The sequence below is a fragment of the Cydia splendana genome, chromosome 25 (assembly GCF_910591565.1).
Source record: "Cydia splendana chromosome 25, ilCydSple1.2, whole genome shotgun sequence".
Classification (NCBI taxonomy): Eukaryota; Metazoa; Arthropoda; class Insecta; order Lepidoptera; family Tortricidae; genus Cydia; species Cydia splendana.
The window spans coordinates 1,398,425-1,419,981 of record NC_085984.1 but is presented as its reverse complement, the minus strand read 5'-3'; the positions used below and the strand labels follow the sequence as shown (position 1 = coordinate 1,419,981).

The 21,557-nt window shown below is 38.9% G+C and overlaps 1 protein-coding gene and 1 non-coding gene across 2 annotated transcripts; both read right to left on the bottom strand.

Moving 5' to 3' along the window:
* Nucleotides 1–18: 18 nt before the first annotated feature.
* LOC134802583 (F-box/LRR-repeat protein 17-like) lies at nucleotides 19–12,861 on the bottom strand. Its single transcript, XM_063775220.1, has 7 exons — nucleotides 12,728–12,861; nucleotides 11,647–11,822; nucleotides 8,450–8,670; nucleotides 5,772–5,888; nucleotides 4,499–4,795; nucleotides 1,511–1,661; nucleotides 19–242 (listed from the first exon to the last, which is right to left on the bottom strand). The coding sequence occupies exons 1-7, from the start codon at nucleotides 12,769–12,771 to the stop codon at nucleotides 19–21; spliced, it is 1,230 nt and encodes a 409-aa protein (XP_063631290.1). The 5' UTR covers nucleotides 12,772–12,861.
* A 5,609-nt stretch (nucleotides 12,862–18,470) lies between these two features.
* Trnat-cgu (transfer RNA threonine (anticodon CGU)) lies at nucleotides 18,471–18,542 on the bottom strand. The gene has a single exon. It is a non-coding gene; the product is annotated as a tRNA-Thr (tRNA).
* Between the last annotated feature and the right edge of the window lie 3,015 nt (nucleotides 18,543–21,557).

The window sequence follows — 21,557 nt, the reverse complement described above, 5'->3', positions numbered from 1 at the left end:
CGAACTGAACTAAAGGAACTAAAAGACCGAACTAGTTCGTTTGACCGATTGACCGAGAGCGGAGCGCTGTCTGCAGTGACCGAGCAGGTACAAACCTATGAAGTATCTCACCGTGAGGAAGGGAAGGAGCCGTATGATGGTCTCGACGTCCTCGTCTGACACATCGTCGTTGTCAGCTATGGCGAGCTCGCTCATCGATTTCGACGACTCGCACACTTCTGTCAAGCCTGTCATTGTCACACCTAGAATTAAAGACATTTTGTAAGGGTAGTATTCCACCTATCCAATTTATTTGTCCAATATGTATTGCGTCTCACATTTTGCTTAATGAGAGAGTGAAATGCATGACATTGGAGAAAGAAATTGGACAGGTGGAATACCACCGTTAGTCGATTTGTGTAAAAAATGTCCTATAATATTTATTTATATTAAACAATTCATATTACTTATATATACAGGGTGTCCCTAGCCATTGGACAAAGCCGAAATGTACATATGCATTTTGATTATCTTTTTTATTTATGACATTAATAAGATTCTGACTTTTGACAAATGTCATCATTGCCGCACATTTTCAAACAACATGTCAAAAGCACTGCCAATGATTAATACAGTATGTTTCTTTTAGTTGTCGATTGTTGGAAATAACTTTTGTTTCATAAATTATTTTTTATGATTTGTTCTAATTAAATAAATATTACCATAGAGCATTTCTGAGAAGTAACCCTACGTGGGATTTCGGGGTTGTCCAATTGCTAAGGTCACCCTGTATAATAATAATAAGGTGCAAGAGGATTGAGACCTGTCGATTAATAAGACCACACTTCAAGACGATTAATTAATATGACCACTAGCTCACCAGCCCAGTAGTCCGCCATCTGTGTAACACTTACGGTAGATGTCGCTGGGGTGCCTCCCTAAAGGCCTATACGGGGGACATATTTGCTGTCCTTGAATGAGACCTTTGCAGCTCAGACTACAGAGCACTGGGCTAGCGATCCAGTGGTCGTGAGTTCAAGTCTCACCCAAGACAGTAATTTTTTCCGCTTTTAAGCATATTTAATTTTCAGCAGAAATAAGCAAGCTATATACACGATGATTTTTAATCGGTGATCAGGAACCAATTTTTCTAATCCAGTCAGCGACGGCGATCACATTTATGTATGAAAAAAAAAATTAACTCTCTCATAGAAAATATCAACATCGGACCAGCCCAAATGTATCAAACAGGCGTTTTTTCTTTGTGATTTCGAGGTTGGTCCCATAGTTAAATGTGATCGCCATCGATGACTGAATTAGAAAAATTGGTTCCTGATCACCGATTACATTTCTTGGTGTATATAACGTAAGACCCTTAAAAATGCTAAGTGTCGTGAATTTTTATCTTGTATCGCCCACGCTGTCAAACTGACAGTTTGTAAACCTTATTAGAAAATGCATAAAGACCACCGACGGACAGTTAAGAGTGTTGCTGTGTGTACAATAAAGTTATAAAAACCTACAAACTTACCTTTACAATACGACACATCAAACGTAATCAATTTATGCCCCCTCGCTATAGTTTCCAACCAATCATCGTTCACATTTCTATTCCTCCTCAAATTCAGATGCTTCAAATTCTCCAATCGAGCATGCTCTTTCAACTGCCCGTCCAACTCCACCTTAAGAGATAGATAGTTTATTAGAGATGCCACGAATATTCGGCAACTATTCGGTATTCGACCGAATGTTGCCTACTATTCGTTGCCTAAAAGAATAAATTTCACAAAAAATAACCAAAATCTAGGTATATTTAATATTTAAATTAAAATATATTCTTGGAAAGTGGTTAAATACGAAGGCACGTTTTTGAGCATTTGTTGATTCCATAATATTCATTAATTCTGTTCACCATAAAAATATATCTTGGCAAACGTGCTTTGTTGGCGAACAGTTTTCGTAATAATTGTGACTCTAAATATTCGCATGTCATGCCGAATATTCGGTATTCGGCCGAGAGGGGGGCCGAATATTCGGTGTTCGGCCAAATTCACTATTCGGGGCATCTCTAGTTTATTATTCAAGTACAGGAGTAGTGCATAATTTTTTTCCATCGTATTTTCACGGAAACGTACGAACCCGTCTTGCTATTTCAGTCAGTCTCGGCACAAAAAGTACTGAGGTTGACTGAAGTAGCGTGACCAATACGAACGTTTCCGAGAAAATACGTTGAAAAACAATTAGTTTACCTATGCACTATATATATGTGTATGTATATCTGTAGGCATATTACAAAGCGCTTATGAACGTCAAATAAAGCTGCACCGGCTCTAACCCTACACCACTGCCTCGAGATTTAAATGGCTGCTATTTAACTGATCACCAGATTTCGTAAAATTTAATACCAAAAAAATCTATTTTACCACCCTAAAATAATAAATGATCACCAAAATTATAACACCATTTTAATGTGAAATGATTACCAATTTTATTAAATTTTACTATCCTATTAAAGGAAATGACACCAAACTAATCATTATTAACCCAAAAATAGTAAATGATTACCAAATTTCAAACCCCATTTTAATGTGAAATGATAACCAAATTTTTACATCTTGCTATCCTATTAAAGAAAATAACACCAAAAAAATCATTGTAAACCCAAAAATAGTAAATGACCACCAAAATTAGAACTCCATTTTAATGTAAAATTACAACCAAATTTTTAAATCTTGCTATCCTATTAAAGCAAATTACTCCAAAATAATAATTGTAAACCCAAAAATAGTAACTGACCACCAAAATTGTAACCACATTTTAATTAACAATTTGCAAATATTTAATATATCGTTATCCTATTAAATTAATTAACCCACTTCGTCGCCTTTTTCTAGTAGCATTTTATTTCTGTATCAATCGCAGTTCAAACCTAACCTAACCCACTTTTCTAGTAGCATTTCTTTTTTGTAAGGGTCGCAGTTCAAACCTAACCTATCCCACTTTTCTAGTAGCATTTCATTTCTGTAAGGGTCGCAGTTCAAACGTAACCTACCCTACTTTTCTAGTAGCATTTCGTTTCTGTGAGGGACGCAGTTCCAACCTAACCTAACCCACTTTTCTAGTAGCATTTCGTTTCTGAAAGGGTCGCAGTTTAAACCTAACCTAACCCACTTTTTTAGCAGCATTTCGTTTATGTAAGGGTCGCAGTTCTAACCTAACCCAACCCACTTTTCTAGTAGCATTTCGTTTCTGTAAGGGTCGCAGTTCAAACCTAACCTAACCCACTTTACTAGTAGCATTTCGCTTCTGTAAAGGTCGCAGTTCAAACCTAACCTAACCCACTTTTCTAGTAGCACTTCGTTTCTGTAAGGGTTGCAGTTCAATCCTAACCTAACCCACTTTTCTAGTAGCATTTAGTTTCTATAAGGGTCGCAGTTCCAACCTAACCTAACCCACTTTTCTAGTAGCATTTCGTTTCTGTAAGGGTCGCAGTTCAAACCTAACCTAACCCACATTTTTAGCAGCATTTCGTTTCTGTAAGGGTCGCAGTTCAAACCTAACCCACTTTTCTAGTAGCATTTGGTTTCTGTATGGGTCGCAGTTCAAATCTAACCTAAACCACTTTTCTAGTAGCAGGTTAGCTTAGGCTAGTAGTAGTAGGTTAGGTTAGGTAGGTATGCGATGGGGGGTACGGGGGGTTGAGCGGGAGGGGCTAGTAATTTTGGCATCAGTTTACTTTATTTGGTAATATGTATACGTTTTTTGGTAATCATAGTGGTTTATTCAGGTGAATATATCGCATTAATTTGGTGTTCAAGATTTGGTGATCATTAATGATTTTTGGTGATCATTCAATATATTTGGTATTTTAATACAATTTGAAGTGCAGTCGTAATTAAAACGGTGGTACTTTTGTATTTTTAGGCCTTATTTTTTTGGTGTTCAGTAATGTTTTTTGGTAAGCACGATTTTTTTATTTAGGGTACCAAAGTATTTTTTGGTGGTCATTATATTTGTAGCCGATTTAAATCCCCCCTCAATTGGAGGGTATCCCAATATGGGACAGGCAAACTCGGTGGGACACATCTTTTCAAAACATTACATCTTATAATTGAGTCGCTTAACTTCAAACTCAAGTAAATCCATCTGTCAGAAAGGTAATAGGGTAGATATTTGCTGAAAGGGTCGAATGGATTTACCCGAGTTTGAAGTTAAGCGACACAATTAACATGCATTACGAGTAAATAAGAAAAAAAATATGTTAATGAATTTATTATTTTAATGTAGGCTAGTTTTTATTAGGTATTTATTAATTATTGTATTTTTTTGTAATATTTGACATGTGTATTGTGTAATTGAATAAATAAATATGTGACATCCCACGGGTAAAGGTACCTGGCGCTTACGCTATTATTAACGCCGCTCCAATATCAATGCGGTGCTATGCGACGTAAGCGCCAGCCGCCATAAACTACCTTTTCCCGTGGAACGTCACATATAAGAAAATTTAAATTATTACCTTCTCATAACCGCACAACTCCAAATGTTCCAATTTTGGCATCACATCAAGTAGTAGATGGACATTCTTTAAAACATCACCGGAATTTCTTGACAAATCTAATACAGTTACATCTCTTAAATTATCTAATACAGAAAGTAGATGTTTATAGTCTAAATTTGGACAGTTTCTGAGTCGCAGTGATGTTAGATTAGTTTTTAGGTGTTTCAGGAATGTGCCAGTGATTTGGTCGTTTCCTATTATTGTCAGTTCCTCGATATTGCTCTGGAGGAGTATAGTGACGTCTTCATCGGTGACCTGAAATGATAATAAGTTTTTGGCAAAAATTTCATTTTTATACCAAAAAAACTAAATTATAGAAATTAAAGTAACATAGGTACGAGAAATAATATAGCGTGCACGTAAAAACTAGACAAGTCAAATCCTGAACTTTAATTACACCCCAAGCAAACTAGAACTTGGCACCCATATAGATATCAATTATTTTTCCGGCGAAGTCAACAACGACGAATATTCTTAATATTGAACTTGGCTCTCATTTCACATTTATGTTTTTGATGGGATACTTCTTTACTTTGATAAAGTTGATGCTCTCTCTTATTCCAGTTCAAGGCGGAACCATATTTTTGACCGAGCGAGCGCGAAGCACGAGAGACGTGTCTCCGTTTCAGCTCAGGCAAAAATGGTTTCGTATTTCTGTCCAGCTGCGCGCGGCGCGTCATTATGAACCTTGTCCGAATGCTACAGAATAAATAATAGTACTACCGTACAGAAAGGAAAATTCCTACAAAACCGAAGTTTGACAGCGGTTCAGGGTCGAATCATGCTGTCCCCGTCTAATATATGGCACTATCCCTTTCGGCTATTTAGGGTTGTCCAAATTCAAGCCACTATCTTATCTGTGGTCGTGCACGCAAAGGGACGTCAAGTTGTGTCAACCCTAATAATTGCTCGGAGCTGCGGATATAGCCGCGCGCGTCAGTTGACGTCACACATACAAGACATCCTCCAGACTGAGCATAGTAGCTCTACCCCCTCTACCACAAATATACGGTAGTTTTACTCCATTTTCGAGTCAAGTGTCTTACTGAGTGTCTTTGTGTGACGCCCGTGTCTTTGAACGGACCAATCACGGCACGGGACTCGCTCACCTCCCCCGCACCCCAGTATTTTTGGCAGCACCGGTTTCATGAAATAATTGCTCTAAACTCCGTCTAGAGGAATCCTAGCCTATGGTTGACGTCTTAGGCGGTCAAAAGGTCAAATAACCTACCTGTTCCCTGTCCTCATCCTCCGTGACGAGATTCCTGAAGGCGACCCGTTTCAGTTTCCGTAGCCGTCCGATACCAACGCTGTCTCTCACTATTTCCCGGTCCGGAAATCCGTAAAACTGAAACAAAACGATCCATTTAACTAGTTGTATTTATTTTAATTTTTAACAAGCAGAAACGTCTGCGAACGATGCTTTTAAGCTTAGAATAAATTTAAAAGTGGAAAAATTACTGTTGTATTTATAATTCGTCTTTTTTAGCATTAGAAAAAGACTACGCGATCTTAACGTGTCTTTTAATTGAAAAACGCCTTTTTAGGGTTCCGTACCCAAAGGGTAAAACGGGACCCTATTACTAAGACTTCGCTGTCCGTCCGTCCGTCCATCCGTCTGTCACCAGGCTGTATCTCACGAACCGTGATAGCTAGACAGTTGAAATTTTCACAGATGATGTATTTCTGTTGCCGCTATAACAACAAATACTAAAAACAGAATAAAGTAAAGATTTAAATGGGGCTCCCATACAACAAACGTGATTTTTGACCAAAGTTAAGCAACGTCGGGAGTGGTCAGTACTTGGATGGGTGACCGTTTTTTTTTTGCTTTTTTTTCGTTTTTTTTTTGCATTATGGTACGGAACCCTTCGTGCGCGAGTCCGACTCGCACTTGCCCGGTTTTTTTAAATCAGTAAGTATTACTTATGAAAGCAAAAGAATGTTAATAATCGTATATGGTTCATAATTGTTATATATTTGCCGTGACTGACTTTTCAAAAGTGTTTTTCAATAAAAAGACACGTCAAGATGGTTTACCTTTTATCTAATGCTAAAAAAAACCGGGCAAGTGCGAGTCGGACTCGCGCACGAAGGGTTCCGTACCATAATGCAAAAAAAAAAAAACGAAAAAAAAAGCAAAAAAAAAAAAAACGGTCACCCATCCAAGTACTGACCACTCCCGACGTTGCTTAACTTTGGTCAAAAATCACGTTTGTTGTATGGGAGCCCCATTTAAATCTTTATTTTATTCTGTTTTTAGTATTTGTTGTTATAGCGGCAACAGAAATACATCATCTGTGAAAATTTCAACTGTCTAGCTATCACGGTTCGTGAGATACAGCCTGGTGACAGACGGACGGACGGACGGACGGACGGACGGTCGGACGGACGGACGGACAGCGAAGTCTTAGTAATAGGGTCCCGTTTTACCCTTTGGGTACGGAACCCTAAAAACGAACTATAGTAGTAATCGTTACTAAGTGAATCCTGGAATTCCTGGATAACTGAGACCTAGAAGGACCTGCAAATTTGTCTCACTTAAACAGGTATTCCACTTGTGCATTTGTCATAGTAGCTCAGATAGATAGGTAAGTATAAATAAATGTCCATCTGAAACATGGAGCATGCTGTTTTTCGTTTTGTTAAGAACATTTTCACAAATTTTTAGGGTTTCGTACCTGAAGGGTAAAAACGGGACCTTATTACTAAGAGTCCTTTGTCCGTCTGTCGTCTGTATGTCACCAGGTTGTATCTCATGTACCGTGATAGCTAGACAGTTGAAATTTTCACAGATGATGAATTTCTGCACCCGCTATAACAACAAATACTAAAAACAGAATAAAATAAATATTTGAGTGGCTCCCATACAACAAACGTGATTTTTTTTTTACCGTTTTTGCGTAATGGTACGGAACCCTTCGTGCGCGAGTCCGACTCGCACTAGGCCGGTTTTTGTCACTGTCTGTATCTTTAGGTATTTAAATAAAAGTAAACAATGTTTTCATCTGCCCTCAAATGGCTCCTTAAGCCAGTTGAGGGCAGATGAAAATATTACACGATTAAATAATGTAGGTTAAAGTCAGGTCGTTGAGTGACTGATCCAGGCGGTTTTGTATTTGGTTGGTTAACCAATAAATGTTATAACTACCCGAAAATGTACAAATTGTTTGTTTACTTTTATTTAAATACCTGAAGATACAGACTACAGTCACAGAATAAATAATAGTACTACCGTACAGAAAGGAAACTTCCTACAAAACCGAAGTTTGACAGCGGTTCAGGGACGAATCATGCTGTCATTTTCTAACATATTATGGCACTATCCCTCTCGGCTATTTAGGGTTGTCAAAATTCAAGCCATTATCTTAGCTGTGGTCATGCACGCAAAGGGACGTTAAGTTGTGTTAACCCTAAAAATTGCTCGGAGCAATGCTGAGCCGAGCGGAGCCGAGTTTGCCCGAAGGAGTATCGCACCGTCTAGTGACGAGATTTTTAGGGTTCCGTACCCAAAGGGTAAAACGGGACCCTATTACTAAGACTTCGCTGTCCGTCCGTCCGTCCGTCCGTCCATCCATCCGTCCGTCCGTCCGTCCGTCTGTCTGTCACCAGGCTGTATCTCACGAACCGTGATAGCTAGACAGTTGAAATTTTCACAGATGATGTATTTCTGTTGCCGGTATAACAACAAATACTAAAAACAGAATAAAATAAAGATTTAAATGAGGCTCCCATACAACAAACGTGATTTTTGACCAAAGTTAAGCAACGTCGGGAGTGGTCTGTACTTGGTAGGGTGACCGTTTTTTTTTGCTTTTTTTTTTGTTTTTTTTTTTATATTGTACGGAACCCTTCGTGCGCGAGTCCGACTCGCACTTGCCCGATTTTTGGTTTAGTGACGAGACTCACCGTAATCTCCCGTATATTGGGGCAATGGCCCACAATCTCCTCGAAGCTCGCGGCCGTGCAGGGCGCCGCCTCCACCGCCGCGCCCCACTTGTACAGCGAGGAGCAGTACCAGGAGTCGCGGCTCTCGTCGAGCGGCAGCAGGCGCTGGCAGCGGCACAGGCGCGGCGGCGGCGGGTGCCAGGGGGAGGTGATGTGCAGCTTGGAGCGGATGCGGCGGGCGCCTGCAATACAATAAAAAACCGATCAAGTGCGAGTCGGACTCGCCCACCGAGGTTTTCGTACTTTTTAGTATTTGTTGTTATAGCAGCAACAAAAATACGTCACCTGTGAAAATTTCAACTGTCTAGCTATCACGGTTCATGAGATACAGCCTGGTGACTAGACATGAGTAGTTCGCGAATGAAAGATTCAAATGACCGTAGTTCTGTAAAAAGCGACCAACTTTTTATTTTTGTCAAAGTGACTTACACCCTAACTCAGTAGCTTTGGTCGCTTTCTGCATTGACAAAAAAATTGAGTTGGTCGTTTTCTGCATAACTACGGTCAAATGAAGTACTTGACTTGATGTCACTCTTTCATTCACTAGTTCAGCGCGGATTCATTTAGTTCTTTACTTCAGCAGTTCTGTTATAAAACCTGTTCATTTACTTGCTCATTCGCTTAGAGAGTGACAAGGACGCCATGTTAAACCTTCGATTTATAAATTAATTTACTTGAGTGATTCATATTGAATGAAATTATCCATCAAATTCTTCATTCAACTCAATATATCCGCGAATGAGAGTTTTTTTTTTTTTTTTTTTTTTTATGGTCCTTTTATCTGCAATCGGCTGTTTTAGCCATAATCAGATGTTCTGTCGTTTTGAGGGTTTTGAGAGGTATTCCATTAAATACTCTCTCTTGACTTTGATGAGTTTATCTTCTAGTGCCTTTGGTCCAGCCGCAGTATTTGCCACCTTTTCAGCCTACTCGGATTGTCATTGGTGTTTACCAGGTCCCTTGCAAGTTCGTTTGTATGTTTTTTTAGTCGTTCTTTGTATTTAACACAATATCTGTTAACTTCCTCTTTGATTGTTGGAATATTTACGTATTCATGTATCTCTGTATTTTTTGCAAACCATGGTGCACATGTTACAGCCCTTAGGACATTATTCTGAAACCTTTGTAAAATTTCGAGGTTTGAGTTACTGGCCGTTCCCCAGAGTTCAATCCTGTATGTCCATATGGGTTTTATAATGCATTTATACACTAGCATTTTATTAGTTAGTGTCAGAGGTGATTGTCGGCCGATCAGCCAGTACAGGCGCTTGTAATGAAGGTCTGCTTCTTTTCTCTTTGTTTTGATGTGGTTGGCCCATGTTAGTCTTCTATCCAAGTGAAGACCAAGGTATCTTACACAAGTTTCTTGGGGTAGTTGTTCTCCTCTCAGGTTCACGGCTGGACAGTTCTCTCTTCGTAGTGTAAATGTTATTTGTACTGATTTACTCACATTTGGCTATATTCTCCACTTTTCAAGCCATTCTTCTATCTTGCATAAATGAGTTTGTAATTTTTCAGCTACTATGGTCGGGTTTACGTGACTTGCAAGACAGGCTGTATCATCAGCATATGTTGCCGTTACGAGTACCACTTCTTCACTACATGGTAGGTCAGCCGTAAATATTGAGTACAGAACAGGGCCCAGTACGGAGCCTTGCGGGACAGAGGCTTTGATGCTGTACAACTGGGACACTTCATCGCCAAATTTGACCTGAAATTTTCTGTCTTGTAGGTAAGATCTTAATACCATATAAAATGAGTTAGGTAATAACATTTTTACTTTATGTAACAGCCCATCATGCCAGACTCTATCAAATGCTTGCTGGATATCCAGAAACACAGCAGCACAATATTCCTTTTGTTCCAAAGATTGTTTTATCTTGTTTACCACACGATGTACTTGTTCTACTGTTGAATGCTGTTCTCGAAATCCAAACTGGTGGTTGGGTATGATAGCTTCTTTCTCTAGGATTGGCTTGAGTCTCCGCAGGAAGAGCTTTTCGAAGAGTTTTGACATTATTGGTAGAAGACTAATTGGTCTGTAGGAGCTTGGGTCTATAGGCGTTTTTCCAGGTTTGGGTATCATACAGATTTGAGACACTGTCCATAGTCTGGGATAATAATGTATTCGCATTATGGCATTAAATAGCATAGTCACATAGACAATAGATTTTTTAGGTATGTGTTTCATAACTTCTGCCGTTATTAAGTCGAAACCAGGTGCCTTCTTATTGCTTAGCATTGTTATTGCCTTTTTTAGCTCTCTTGGAGTAGTAGCATGAATAGGCAGTGACAGTTGTTGATCGCTTTCCAGGGAAGCCTTCACCTCATGTTCGAAGTCTGTCATTGAGCTAGTATTGGGCATAAAAACTTTGCTAAGGTGTTGCGCGAAGAGTTCGGCTTTTTCTTTGGGACTTTTAACCCATGTACCAGACTGAGATTTCAGTGGAGGAACAGCTTTTTGGGGCCTTTTGAATTGTTTTGTAAGTTTCCACAAGGAATACTCATCACACTTCTTCGCCGATAGTGACAAAAGTTGTTGTTGAAATGTGTAGTTTTCATTTTCTGCAATCATCGCTTTTAGTTCCCGAGCAGCTTTTTGGAATAACCGCTTGTCCTCCACATGTCTACTAAGTTGCCAGACTCTTCTGAGTCTTCTTTTTTCTGCAAGTTTTTCTCGTATGCAAAGAGGAATGTTTACCACACGTCTACTCGTTGTTTGTAGATATGGTGTACAACGCCATGCTGCTTCCTGTATCAAATTAGTTATATAAAATGTTGCATTATCAATATCACTTTCAGTTTTAAGCTTAACTTGCAGATTAGTTTCTTTCTCCAGGAATTCAGCAAAAGCTATCCAGTCCGTTCTCCAATGAGAGAAATGAAACCAATACTTTTGATATAGATGGATCTGTTGAGCTACTGAACTAAACTGAACTAGTGAACTAAAAGAGTGAAGTACTTCACGGCGTACGAAAGATGCATATCAATCTTTTCTTTTCAGTGACACATTTTGCGCATGTCTAGTCTCAGACAGACGGACAGTGTAGTCTTAGTAATAGGGTCCCATTTTTACCCTTTAGGTACCGGTCCCTAAAAAAGTAACTGATTTAAGGTCAATGTAAGAAAGAACAGCATAATAATGTAACGCATATTACCTCTCAAATAATGCTGTACAGCGCTCCGCCACCGCTGGCAGACTCGCTCGGAGCGCAGCAGGTCCCCCAAAGGCACATAGTCAAATATGGCGCTCCGGACCAGGTCCACGTTCAGCAAGTCTAGAATAGTCACTCTACGTATGCGACGCCGCTTTGGGGGAGGACCGCAGGTACAACTGTAACAGTATTATAGGCTTGTTGCACAATTTTAATATAATATATCATATAAAATATAACACTTTAATCTCTCACGTTTTTTTTAAAGTCGCGGGTTTAAACCCTGGTTCGTACCAATGAGTGTTTCTGAACTTATGTACGAAATATCATTGATATTTACCAGTTGCTTTCCGGTGAAGGAAAAGATTGTGAGGAAACCAGACTAATCCCAATAAGGCCTAGTTTCCCCTCTGGGTTGGAAGGTCAGATGGCAGTCGCTTTCGTAAAACCTAGTGCCTATGTCAATTCTTGTGATTAGTTGTCAAGCGGACCCCAGGCTCTCATGAGCCGTGGCAAAATGCCGGGATAACGCGAGGAAATAAAAAAAAATGTCTCATGTTTTTTACACATAGTAAACTTTGAATATTACCTTGCCTCATGTAAGGTAACGTTAGGTATGTTAAATACTAGCAAAAGAAACAATCATACATAGCGGACGCGAAATACATGGTGCGCGACATAGGCCGTCGACTTAGGCAGAAGGGGGAGGACCCCGCTCCGAGTCGTTTCTGGTGCAAAGCCTATCCATAGCCATCCAGTGCGGCAATGCTGCGAGTATTATGGCCACTTTTGCACCAGAAGCGTCTAGGAGCGACAGCAATGTTTAGTTAGTAACTTGTGTGTGTTTAGTTTGTAAGTATGACTAACTGTATGTATGTTTTGATTTAATCACACATATTTAAAGCTAACCTAACTTTTATGTTGTTTGTATTGCTGGTATTTTATATTTATTATTTGATTGTAATATCTTTTTACTTTCTATGATTACACTGATTCTATGACACATGTCTTTGAATAAGATATCTACTAGTTCCAATAGGTTATTCAAGGTACAATAAAATACAAAGATCATTAAATAACAAACCTGTGTTCGGTACAGTATCCCTCCTGTTCCATGGCTACAGACATTTCTCACTATTGCACTATAAATTGTGTCTAAGTAAATAAAGCTAGAGAAGTATAAATTCAGTTTATTATTTACAATGATTAAGAACAATACGCAACATTTTTGGTCAATAAATTAAATGCTATATGTGACAGCTACACTCTGTCACTTTGAAGTTAGCCTTTTTTTTTATTTATTAGGAGCATTGGTAACTTGGCCTTCAGCTTAAACATAAAAGTAAATATAGCTGTGGCCTATTTTATAAAGCTACAAGTTACAATTTACAAGCGGAAGTCTCTTTCTGACCCTATGTGTTAGAACGAGACTTCCGCTTGTAAATTGTAACTTGTAGCTTTATAAAATAGGCCACTGGTCTTCGAGCAACACCGGCTTCCGAAAGCAGATCTTGTCAGTAGAAAAAGGCGGCAAATTTGAAAAATGTAGGCGCGAAGGGATATCGTCTCATAGAAAATTTGAATTTCGCGCCTTTCTTTACTGACAAGATTTGCTTGACCGTCTATAGTTTGGTTCGGAAAGAGAAGAGTCGGGGAATGTATTGGGCCCCATCATATTATATTCTTTGGGCCCCATACATTCTTAAGGCCCCAGTACACAATGGGCCATTGCCGGCCACTCCAAGGGACGCAGCCATGCGGTAGAATGAGATAGCAATATCACTTGCTCCCTCTAACGCATAAATGCGTCCCTTGGAATGGCCGGCGATGGCCCATTGTGTACTGAGGGGCTACCGCGAAAACCGAAATTCGCAAATTGCGGGGATCTTACTCTTTTACTCCAATGAAGGCGTAATTAGAGTGACAGAGAAAAATGCCCGCAATTGACGATTTTCGGTATTGGCGGTAGCCCTACTGGGGCCTTTAGACTTCGCTTTCCGCACAGACTCACGAAGTTAGCCATTAATGTACGGCCATGAATACATACTGCCAATAAGCCCCAGGTTACACACGGGGAGTCTGGCTAATCGTATTATTTACTTTGGAAGAAGCCTATGTTTACCTTCAAGCAACACCGGCTTACACGTATGTCAACAGTTTGTAATTTTTTTTATTAATATAGCAGAATTCTCATACTGAAAAATAGAGTTGGCTCCCCCTAAGTTTCACTAGTGGTCGTACCACCCACGGGGAATCACCGCACGGTGTATAGTCTGTCTGCTAGAAATAACATTGCACAGACTCGAACAAGGTAAAGTAAGAAAATGTCATAATAAACAAGTTGGCTCTATCCGACTCTATCGACTAACTTTGCCTTCAGCCTTCAAGCAATAGGCCTACCTAGACCTATAGTATGTGCGGAAAGAGAAGAGTCGTGGAATGTATTGGGCCCCATACATTCCACGACTCTTCTCTTAACTTGTCCGAATCTTAAGGGGCGGGGTTATCGTACCTACAATAATAAAACGAGATTTTCACAATTTCTTAAACATTTTATTTAAAGCATTTCTCTACTTACCCATACTACATACATTATTGTGCTCGTTTTCATTATTTCTTATTGTTTACATGTAAAAAGTCCGCCTTCACAGCTGAAATATGATAATGTTTATGAATACATAAGGGGTTAAATACTAGGGTTTTTTGCGGGGACAGAATGGGAATAATTCATATGAATGTACCTATAGTTCATTTTTTTTAGCATTAGAAAGAACTTGAAAGAAGGTAAGCGATCTTGACATGTCTTTTAATTGAAAAACGCTTTTTAAAAATCACAGTAACTATTACTTATGAAACCAGAAGAATATAAATGATCGTATTAGATTGATAATTGTTACATATTTGCCGTAACTTATTTTAAAAATGTGTTTTTCAATTAAAAGACACATCAAGATTGTTTACCTTATTTCTAATGCTAGAAAAAACAAACTATAAGTACCTATGTCTGTGCTCGGCGGGCACAAAAGGGAACACACCGGCATTTCTAAAGGCCCCAGTACACAATGGGCCATCGCCTGCCACTCCAAGGGACGCAGCCATGCGGTAGAATGAGATAGCAATATCACTTGCTCCCTCTAACGCATAAATGCGTCCCTTGGAGTGGCCGGCGATGGCCCATTGTGTACTGGGGCCTTAACGGTATCTAGCGTTAGCGCAGCCACCCACTATAGTTCGTTTTTTTAGCATTAGAAATAAGGTAAACAATCTTGATGTGTCTTTTAATATAAAAACACATTTTAAAAATAAGTTACGGCAAATATGTAACAATTATGAATATAATACAATCATTTATATTCTTCTGCTTTCATAAGTAATAGTTACTGATTTTTAAAAAGCGTTTTTCAATTAAAAGACATGTCAAGATCGCTTACCTTCTTTCAGGTTCTTTCTAATGCTAAAAAAACGAATTATAATAACAGTAACAACGCTAGTTTAATAGAAAGTATAATTTGTACATACAGGGTCATTTTTGGACCGTTAGCCATATTGTGCGAGGTGATTAGGTAGGTCATACTGAACAACTTTTTCTATGGGACCAACACCGAAATCCCAAAAAAAAATTTGGCCTCCCCATAGAAAACGTCGACATCCACTGGACCAAAATGTATGAAACTGCAAAAAAAAATGTTTGTGATTTCCGAGTTGGTCCCATAGAAAAAGTTGTTCAGTATGGCCTACCTAATCACCTCGCACAATATGGCTAACGGTCCAAAAATGACCCTGTATAAAGAGTAAGGAATTGTTATAACTATAATACAAATCCAACTAGAAAATATATACCATATTTTATATTTCCGTAGGAACACGGTGTATATCTTGAGAAAAAATAATGATACCTGTGTAAATTATTACTGAGCATCCTTAGAATGATATTTTATTTATATTTTGGTTTGGTTTTGGTGAATATGGTTGATTGTCAAAACCCTATAAATCCTAGACATTCAGGTGGGAATTAAGTTGCGTGTAGTGTATAAAGGCCCCTGTACACAATCGGCCAGCGTGGGCCAGTCTGGGGGACGCATTTATGCGTTAGAGGGAGCAAGTGATATTGCTATCTCATTCTACCGCATGGCTGCGTCCCTTGGACTGGCTGACGCTGGCCCATTGTGTACTGGGGCCTTTAGGCGCACCATACATATTCCGTGACCATAGGTATTTTTCCATAAAAAAAAACAGGTGCCATAGACAATATCTGAAATAACTACGAGAGCATAGAGATTCAGACCCGAACGTTCTGCTAATTTCAGTTTGTGTGTGAATGCGCTTTAACATGTTTAAAATTTCTGAAAATTATGATTTTATATTTTTTCCGAATTAATTTTTTTTTTTTTTAAGTACATATTCCAAATGATATTGATAGGTAGAGTAACACCAAGAAAATTCTGCAGCGATTTTGATAGCCCACGCAGGGCAAGTGTTATTTATACGTCATAATTTCACAGAAGTTTGACGTTTATAATAGCACTAGCAGTGCGTAGGCTATCAAAATCGCTGCAGAATTTTCATGGTCTAACTCTATTACCGCACATGGCCTATTGCTAATGTATAATATTTGTACATATCAATATAATTATATAATATATGTCATACATCATTTACTATACATAGACATTGAACACTATATTCCTTATATATAAATCTAACTTTCGTTCTACAAGTGATATCGAAAAATATGTTATTTGTGTGAATGTATTGCATTGGTACCTAATACCAAAAAGAATAGATAGTATAGAGGGGTCCTGTCATTGTAAATTTTGTAGTCACTGTAAATTTACTGCCATCTATCGACACACGACTAAAACTCAAAATGAAAACGTATAAAGTTATCAAAAAATGTATATATATGGATAAATTATTTTATTATTTTTATATCATTTTGATCCATGTTCATTCACTGATATCTATGTGTTAAAATTGTTAAATATGAAACGGTGTCGTCACGCCATCTAGCCGAGGATAGGCTAAAGGTGTGTGCGCCATCTATTCGAGAATGACTTTTACTTGAATTCCGAGGCACGTTTTTTCCTTAGACTTTATTCGTCTTATACGAAGTTACATATGTCTTTGCTAATACTTAAGATTTAAGTCAATTAATCCTGAACATTGTTTTTGTTAAGGGGCTATTCATAAATTACGTCATTTCAAATTAGGGGGGGGGGGTCTGGACATCGGATGATGGTAGCATGACGTAGGAGGAAACGGGGTCATTTGAAGCATGATTTTCGGATGATTTTAGGGGGGGGGGGGGTCAAAAATCGTCATAAAACGATGACGTAATTTATGGACAGCCCCTAAGTGAACAAAAATTTCAAAATTATAAAACACCTAATATAGTCTGACAAAAAAGAGTAGAAATTAAAAAGTGGCAATACTGTAGTGTCGTCCCTTTCAAACCAATTTATATAAGAAACCGGGACGACACTACAGTATTGCCACTTTTTAATTTCTTCTCTTTTTTGTTAGACTGTAATTATCAAGAAACAAAATTCTGCCTAAACAAAAATCCAAATTAATTATTTTATTACCGTACAAAATTTTCGTCAAGAAAATTCAAGTGTTTTACGAAAAGTTTAAAAAATTATTTAACTGTATAAAAAACCTTTTAATTACCTTCTTTCAAGTTCTTTCTAATGCTAAAAAAAAAACGAACTATAGGTACAGCCGCCATCAGATATATCGGAGCGGCCAAGGTGCTCACAAATATCTGAAAACGCCTCTATTCTCAAGGCGTTAGAGTCGTGTTCAAATATTTTTGAGCACCTCGGCAGCTCCGATATATATGATGGCGACTGTACACCCAGCTGCAAAGGGGCTGTCCATAAATTACGTCATCTATTTTTGACCCCCCCGCCCCCTAAAATCATCCAAAAATCATGCTTCGAATGACCCCGTTTCCTCCTACGTCATGCTACCATCATCCGATGTCCAGACCCCCCTCCCCCAATTTGAAATGACGTAATTTATGAATAGCCCCAAAAGTGCATATTCACTTTGAATCTGGGTATGCAATTTTAGAGCTCTCTGTACAATATATTGCACATTGGGCCTCACGCGGTTTTATCGTCTGCTGAATACTGCTACCACTTTCACTCTTTATAGAAGAACAGCTAATCATCTACTCATATTCATACGTTTTCAAGATAAAGGTACCAGTTTGGATGTAAGGAAAAAATTTGCTTGTATTTTTATACGAATAACCTGTCAGAGCGTCCTTATGGCAAGCGACAATGTGGTACCTTTTGCTTGAAAATGACACATTTATTTAATCGTTGGAGCCCTTTACATTCGTACCAAAATTATCAAAATAATCATAAATCTCAGAAAAAAAGGAAAAATAAGTGGATAGATGGGGGAAAAAAAAACAAAAAAAATCAAACAAATCGTTTAAATGCAAAATAAAATTATGTACAAAAATACTTCTAATGAGATTACAGATGAGTCCGTCTAGACCCGATGACTCTAAACCAGCGGTCGGCAACCTTTTAGCAGCCAACGGCCACATAGTAGTTAGGGAATGCAAATCGGTTATTTTTTGTATGGAAATAACCGCGGTTTCGGTTAATAACCGATAATTTCCATACAAAAAATAACCGAAAATAACCGATTTGCATTCCCTAATAGTAGTTAAGGAAGTTGACGCGGGCCGCACTTTGTGTGACTTTATAAAACGTTGTTTGACAATATTACATACAAAATAGCGGGGGGAGGGGGGGCGCCTGTTGCCGACCGCTGCTCTAAAGTAAAGAAAAAGTGACCAAGCCCTCCGGTGGCCGAGGCCGGAATCGAACCGGCGTTTTCAGCTTACGCGGCTAAATTCCTGACCACTAGACCACCCGGCCACGTCGTTGTTAGAGTAAGACGTGGTAAGACCAAGAAAACTCTACAGCGATTTTGATAGCTCACGCAGTGCAAGTGTTATTTCCGTACACGGCGGGAAGAAATTGATAACTCGAGATATTCTACCGAAGAAATTTGAACTTAAAATAAAATTGCATAAGGTTCAAATTTCTTCAATTTTTTTCCCGCCAGATACCAACTTCTTCCCGCCGTGTACGGATTTATTCGTGTTATTAATTTCATTGAAGTTTGACGTTTAAAATAACACTTGCACTGAGTGGGCTAGGGGCTATTCATAAATTACGTCATTTCAAATTAGGGGGGGGGGGGGGGGGTCTGGACATCGGATGACGGTAGCATGAAGTAGGAGGAAATGGGGTCATTTGAAGCATGATTTTTGGATGATTATAGGGGGGGGGGGGGGTCAAAAATCGTCAAAAATCGATGACGTAATTTATGGACAGCCCCCTATCAACATCGCTGCAGACTTTTCTTGGTCTAACTCTTAACATTTGTTACTGCCTAGTCGATGCAGAACCCCTAGTGTACATTTCATAAAAGTGTTATACGCGTTAACCCTTTGTAAGGCAGAGGGGATATATTTCCCACCTGATTTTGAACTTTATTTTAAAGCGATAGGGTTCAATTTTGCATAATTTCTGAACCCATATGCCTTATAAAGGGTTAAGTCTCATTTTGTACGGGATTTAGAACAGCGCGCCAAGCGGGACGTTTTGGAAACCCAAACCCATACAAAATGACACTTAACGCGTCCGTCACGCTAATGCGTACGTCACGTCACACTATAAAAAGAAATTTGACACTATAGGGGTTCAGAACTCTATAACACTAGTTACAATTCAGACCATCTTTTTTGTATTCTGTACATTTATGTCTATTTCGTTGTTATATGTGCTTATATTTTAAATGTTCACTTAAATCAGGGGTCTCCAAACCCCGGCCCGCGGGCCAAATCCGGCCCGCAACGCGTTCCAATGCGGCCCGCGGGGTTCAGCATTCATTCAGAGTGGAACTGTTCCTAACAGCAGCAATCAGGCCTTCTCCCCCGGCGCAAAAACCGACGGTGGCTGCGCAAAGTTTCTGAGGCGCAATATGGCCCTCAGATAAAATAGTTTGGAGACCCCTGACTTAAATAATAACGAGTAACAGCTGTATTCGAACAATGAGATACGTCAAATACTAGATATTGAAACGATATGTATCGGATATGTCAGTGTCAAACAAGTGTCGAAAGTGACGTTTTTGTTTGAAGAAACGTCACTTTTGACACTGACATCCGATCCATATCGTTTCAATATCTAGTATTTGACGTATCTCATTGTTCGAATACGGCTGTAAGTGAAGAAGTGAAGTTAATATAAGTATGATAAAGCGGCAGTGAAATTCGAACAACTCTATAGATTTCGTTTCATAATGATATACATTATTATGGCTAACAAATTATTATGTTTTATGGCATATCCTTACAATAGAAAATGTATAAAAATATGTATGAGTAATAATAGGAGAGAAATACTTTTTCAACAACATTAGTGTGTAACCAAATATCAGATTAAACTAAGAAGGAACATTTCTATTAAAATGTGGCTTTCCATCAGACAAGGATCCTTATGCTTCATGAGCAATAAGGACCATTCTTTTAGAATTTCTGGTGGAATTTCAGATAAAAAGGTCCCTATTACACTTGAAGCATAAGGACCCTTCTGTGATGGAAAGCCACAAATATACTTAAGTTGTTTGGTATTTTTATAGTAAAATAAACATTCTCACAATCAGTAAAGAGATTCCAAGTTGTAACTTAAAATTATCTTAATTAATAATTTTATATAATTAATTAATAGGTACGGGCCAGATAACAGGTACGTCTTTTATATTAAAATATCTATATTTGGGTGGATCAAGTTTTTCTCGTTTTTGCCAAGGCTGCGGTCGCCTGGGTCACTCTTAAACACCTGGTTTTATGGTATTCAAAATAAACATAATTTTTATTATTAACTGGCCGGAAAAAGCTCTACAACGGGGGTCGTGGAAATCAAGGGGAGGGGCCTTTGCCCGGCCGTGGGACACTACTACAGGCTAATAAAAAAAAATTATGGCACTTATAAGCCCTTTCCATAATGGGTCCATCTACTTAGCATATTAGTAGAACGCAGGATAAGGGCTGATTTAGACGGCGCGCGGACTCGCATGCGATTTTAGTTACATTGCGGACTGTTGGTTACGTCCAATCACAGACAAAACATCCTCCAGACGGAGCATAGTCGCGCTAACCCCTCTGCCACGCATACGGTAATTTAACTCCATGTTCGAGTCGAAAGTGTCTTTGTGTGACGTCCGTGTCTTTGAACGGACCAATCACGGCACGGGGCCTCGCTCACCTCGTCCCCCGCACCCCCGCATTTTTGGCATCATCGGTTGCATGAAATAATTGCTCTAAACTCGGTCTAGAGGATTCCTATTATATTATAGTCTAGGAGTCCAATTCAACCGACCGATCTAAAACCGCAATGTAATGAAACTCGCATGCGAGTTCTCGCATCGTCTAAAGGGGCCCTAACATTTCCTCTAACAAACCACAGTCTATAAAACAATAGTCATTCGACGAGGCCGTCTAGACAGGGCAATCGTGCGGGGTGGGAGGGGTGGGTCGCGCGCACCCGAGCTGCATACATCGCCATTGTTAGTAGCACGGTACTACTTACAGGGCTAGCCCGTCTTATTTGAATGTTTGTAATTTTTGGGCAGTTGTGTAAACATTATTTACGCAAACATCAAAGGCGTCGGTCCACTGTTACTTTTTACACTGTGAACAAACTATGCTTCTAATAGGCCTGTTGCAAGTAACAAAGAATCATGGAAATAATGGTTTCAACGAAACATATATGTTAATATGATTCTAAAAAATGGCCCAATCTCAGTATAAACTGAAGGATTATTAATATATTCAATAAAATAAAAGTGCAAAATTCTCCAATCGGCCATTTTTACTGAAACGC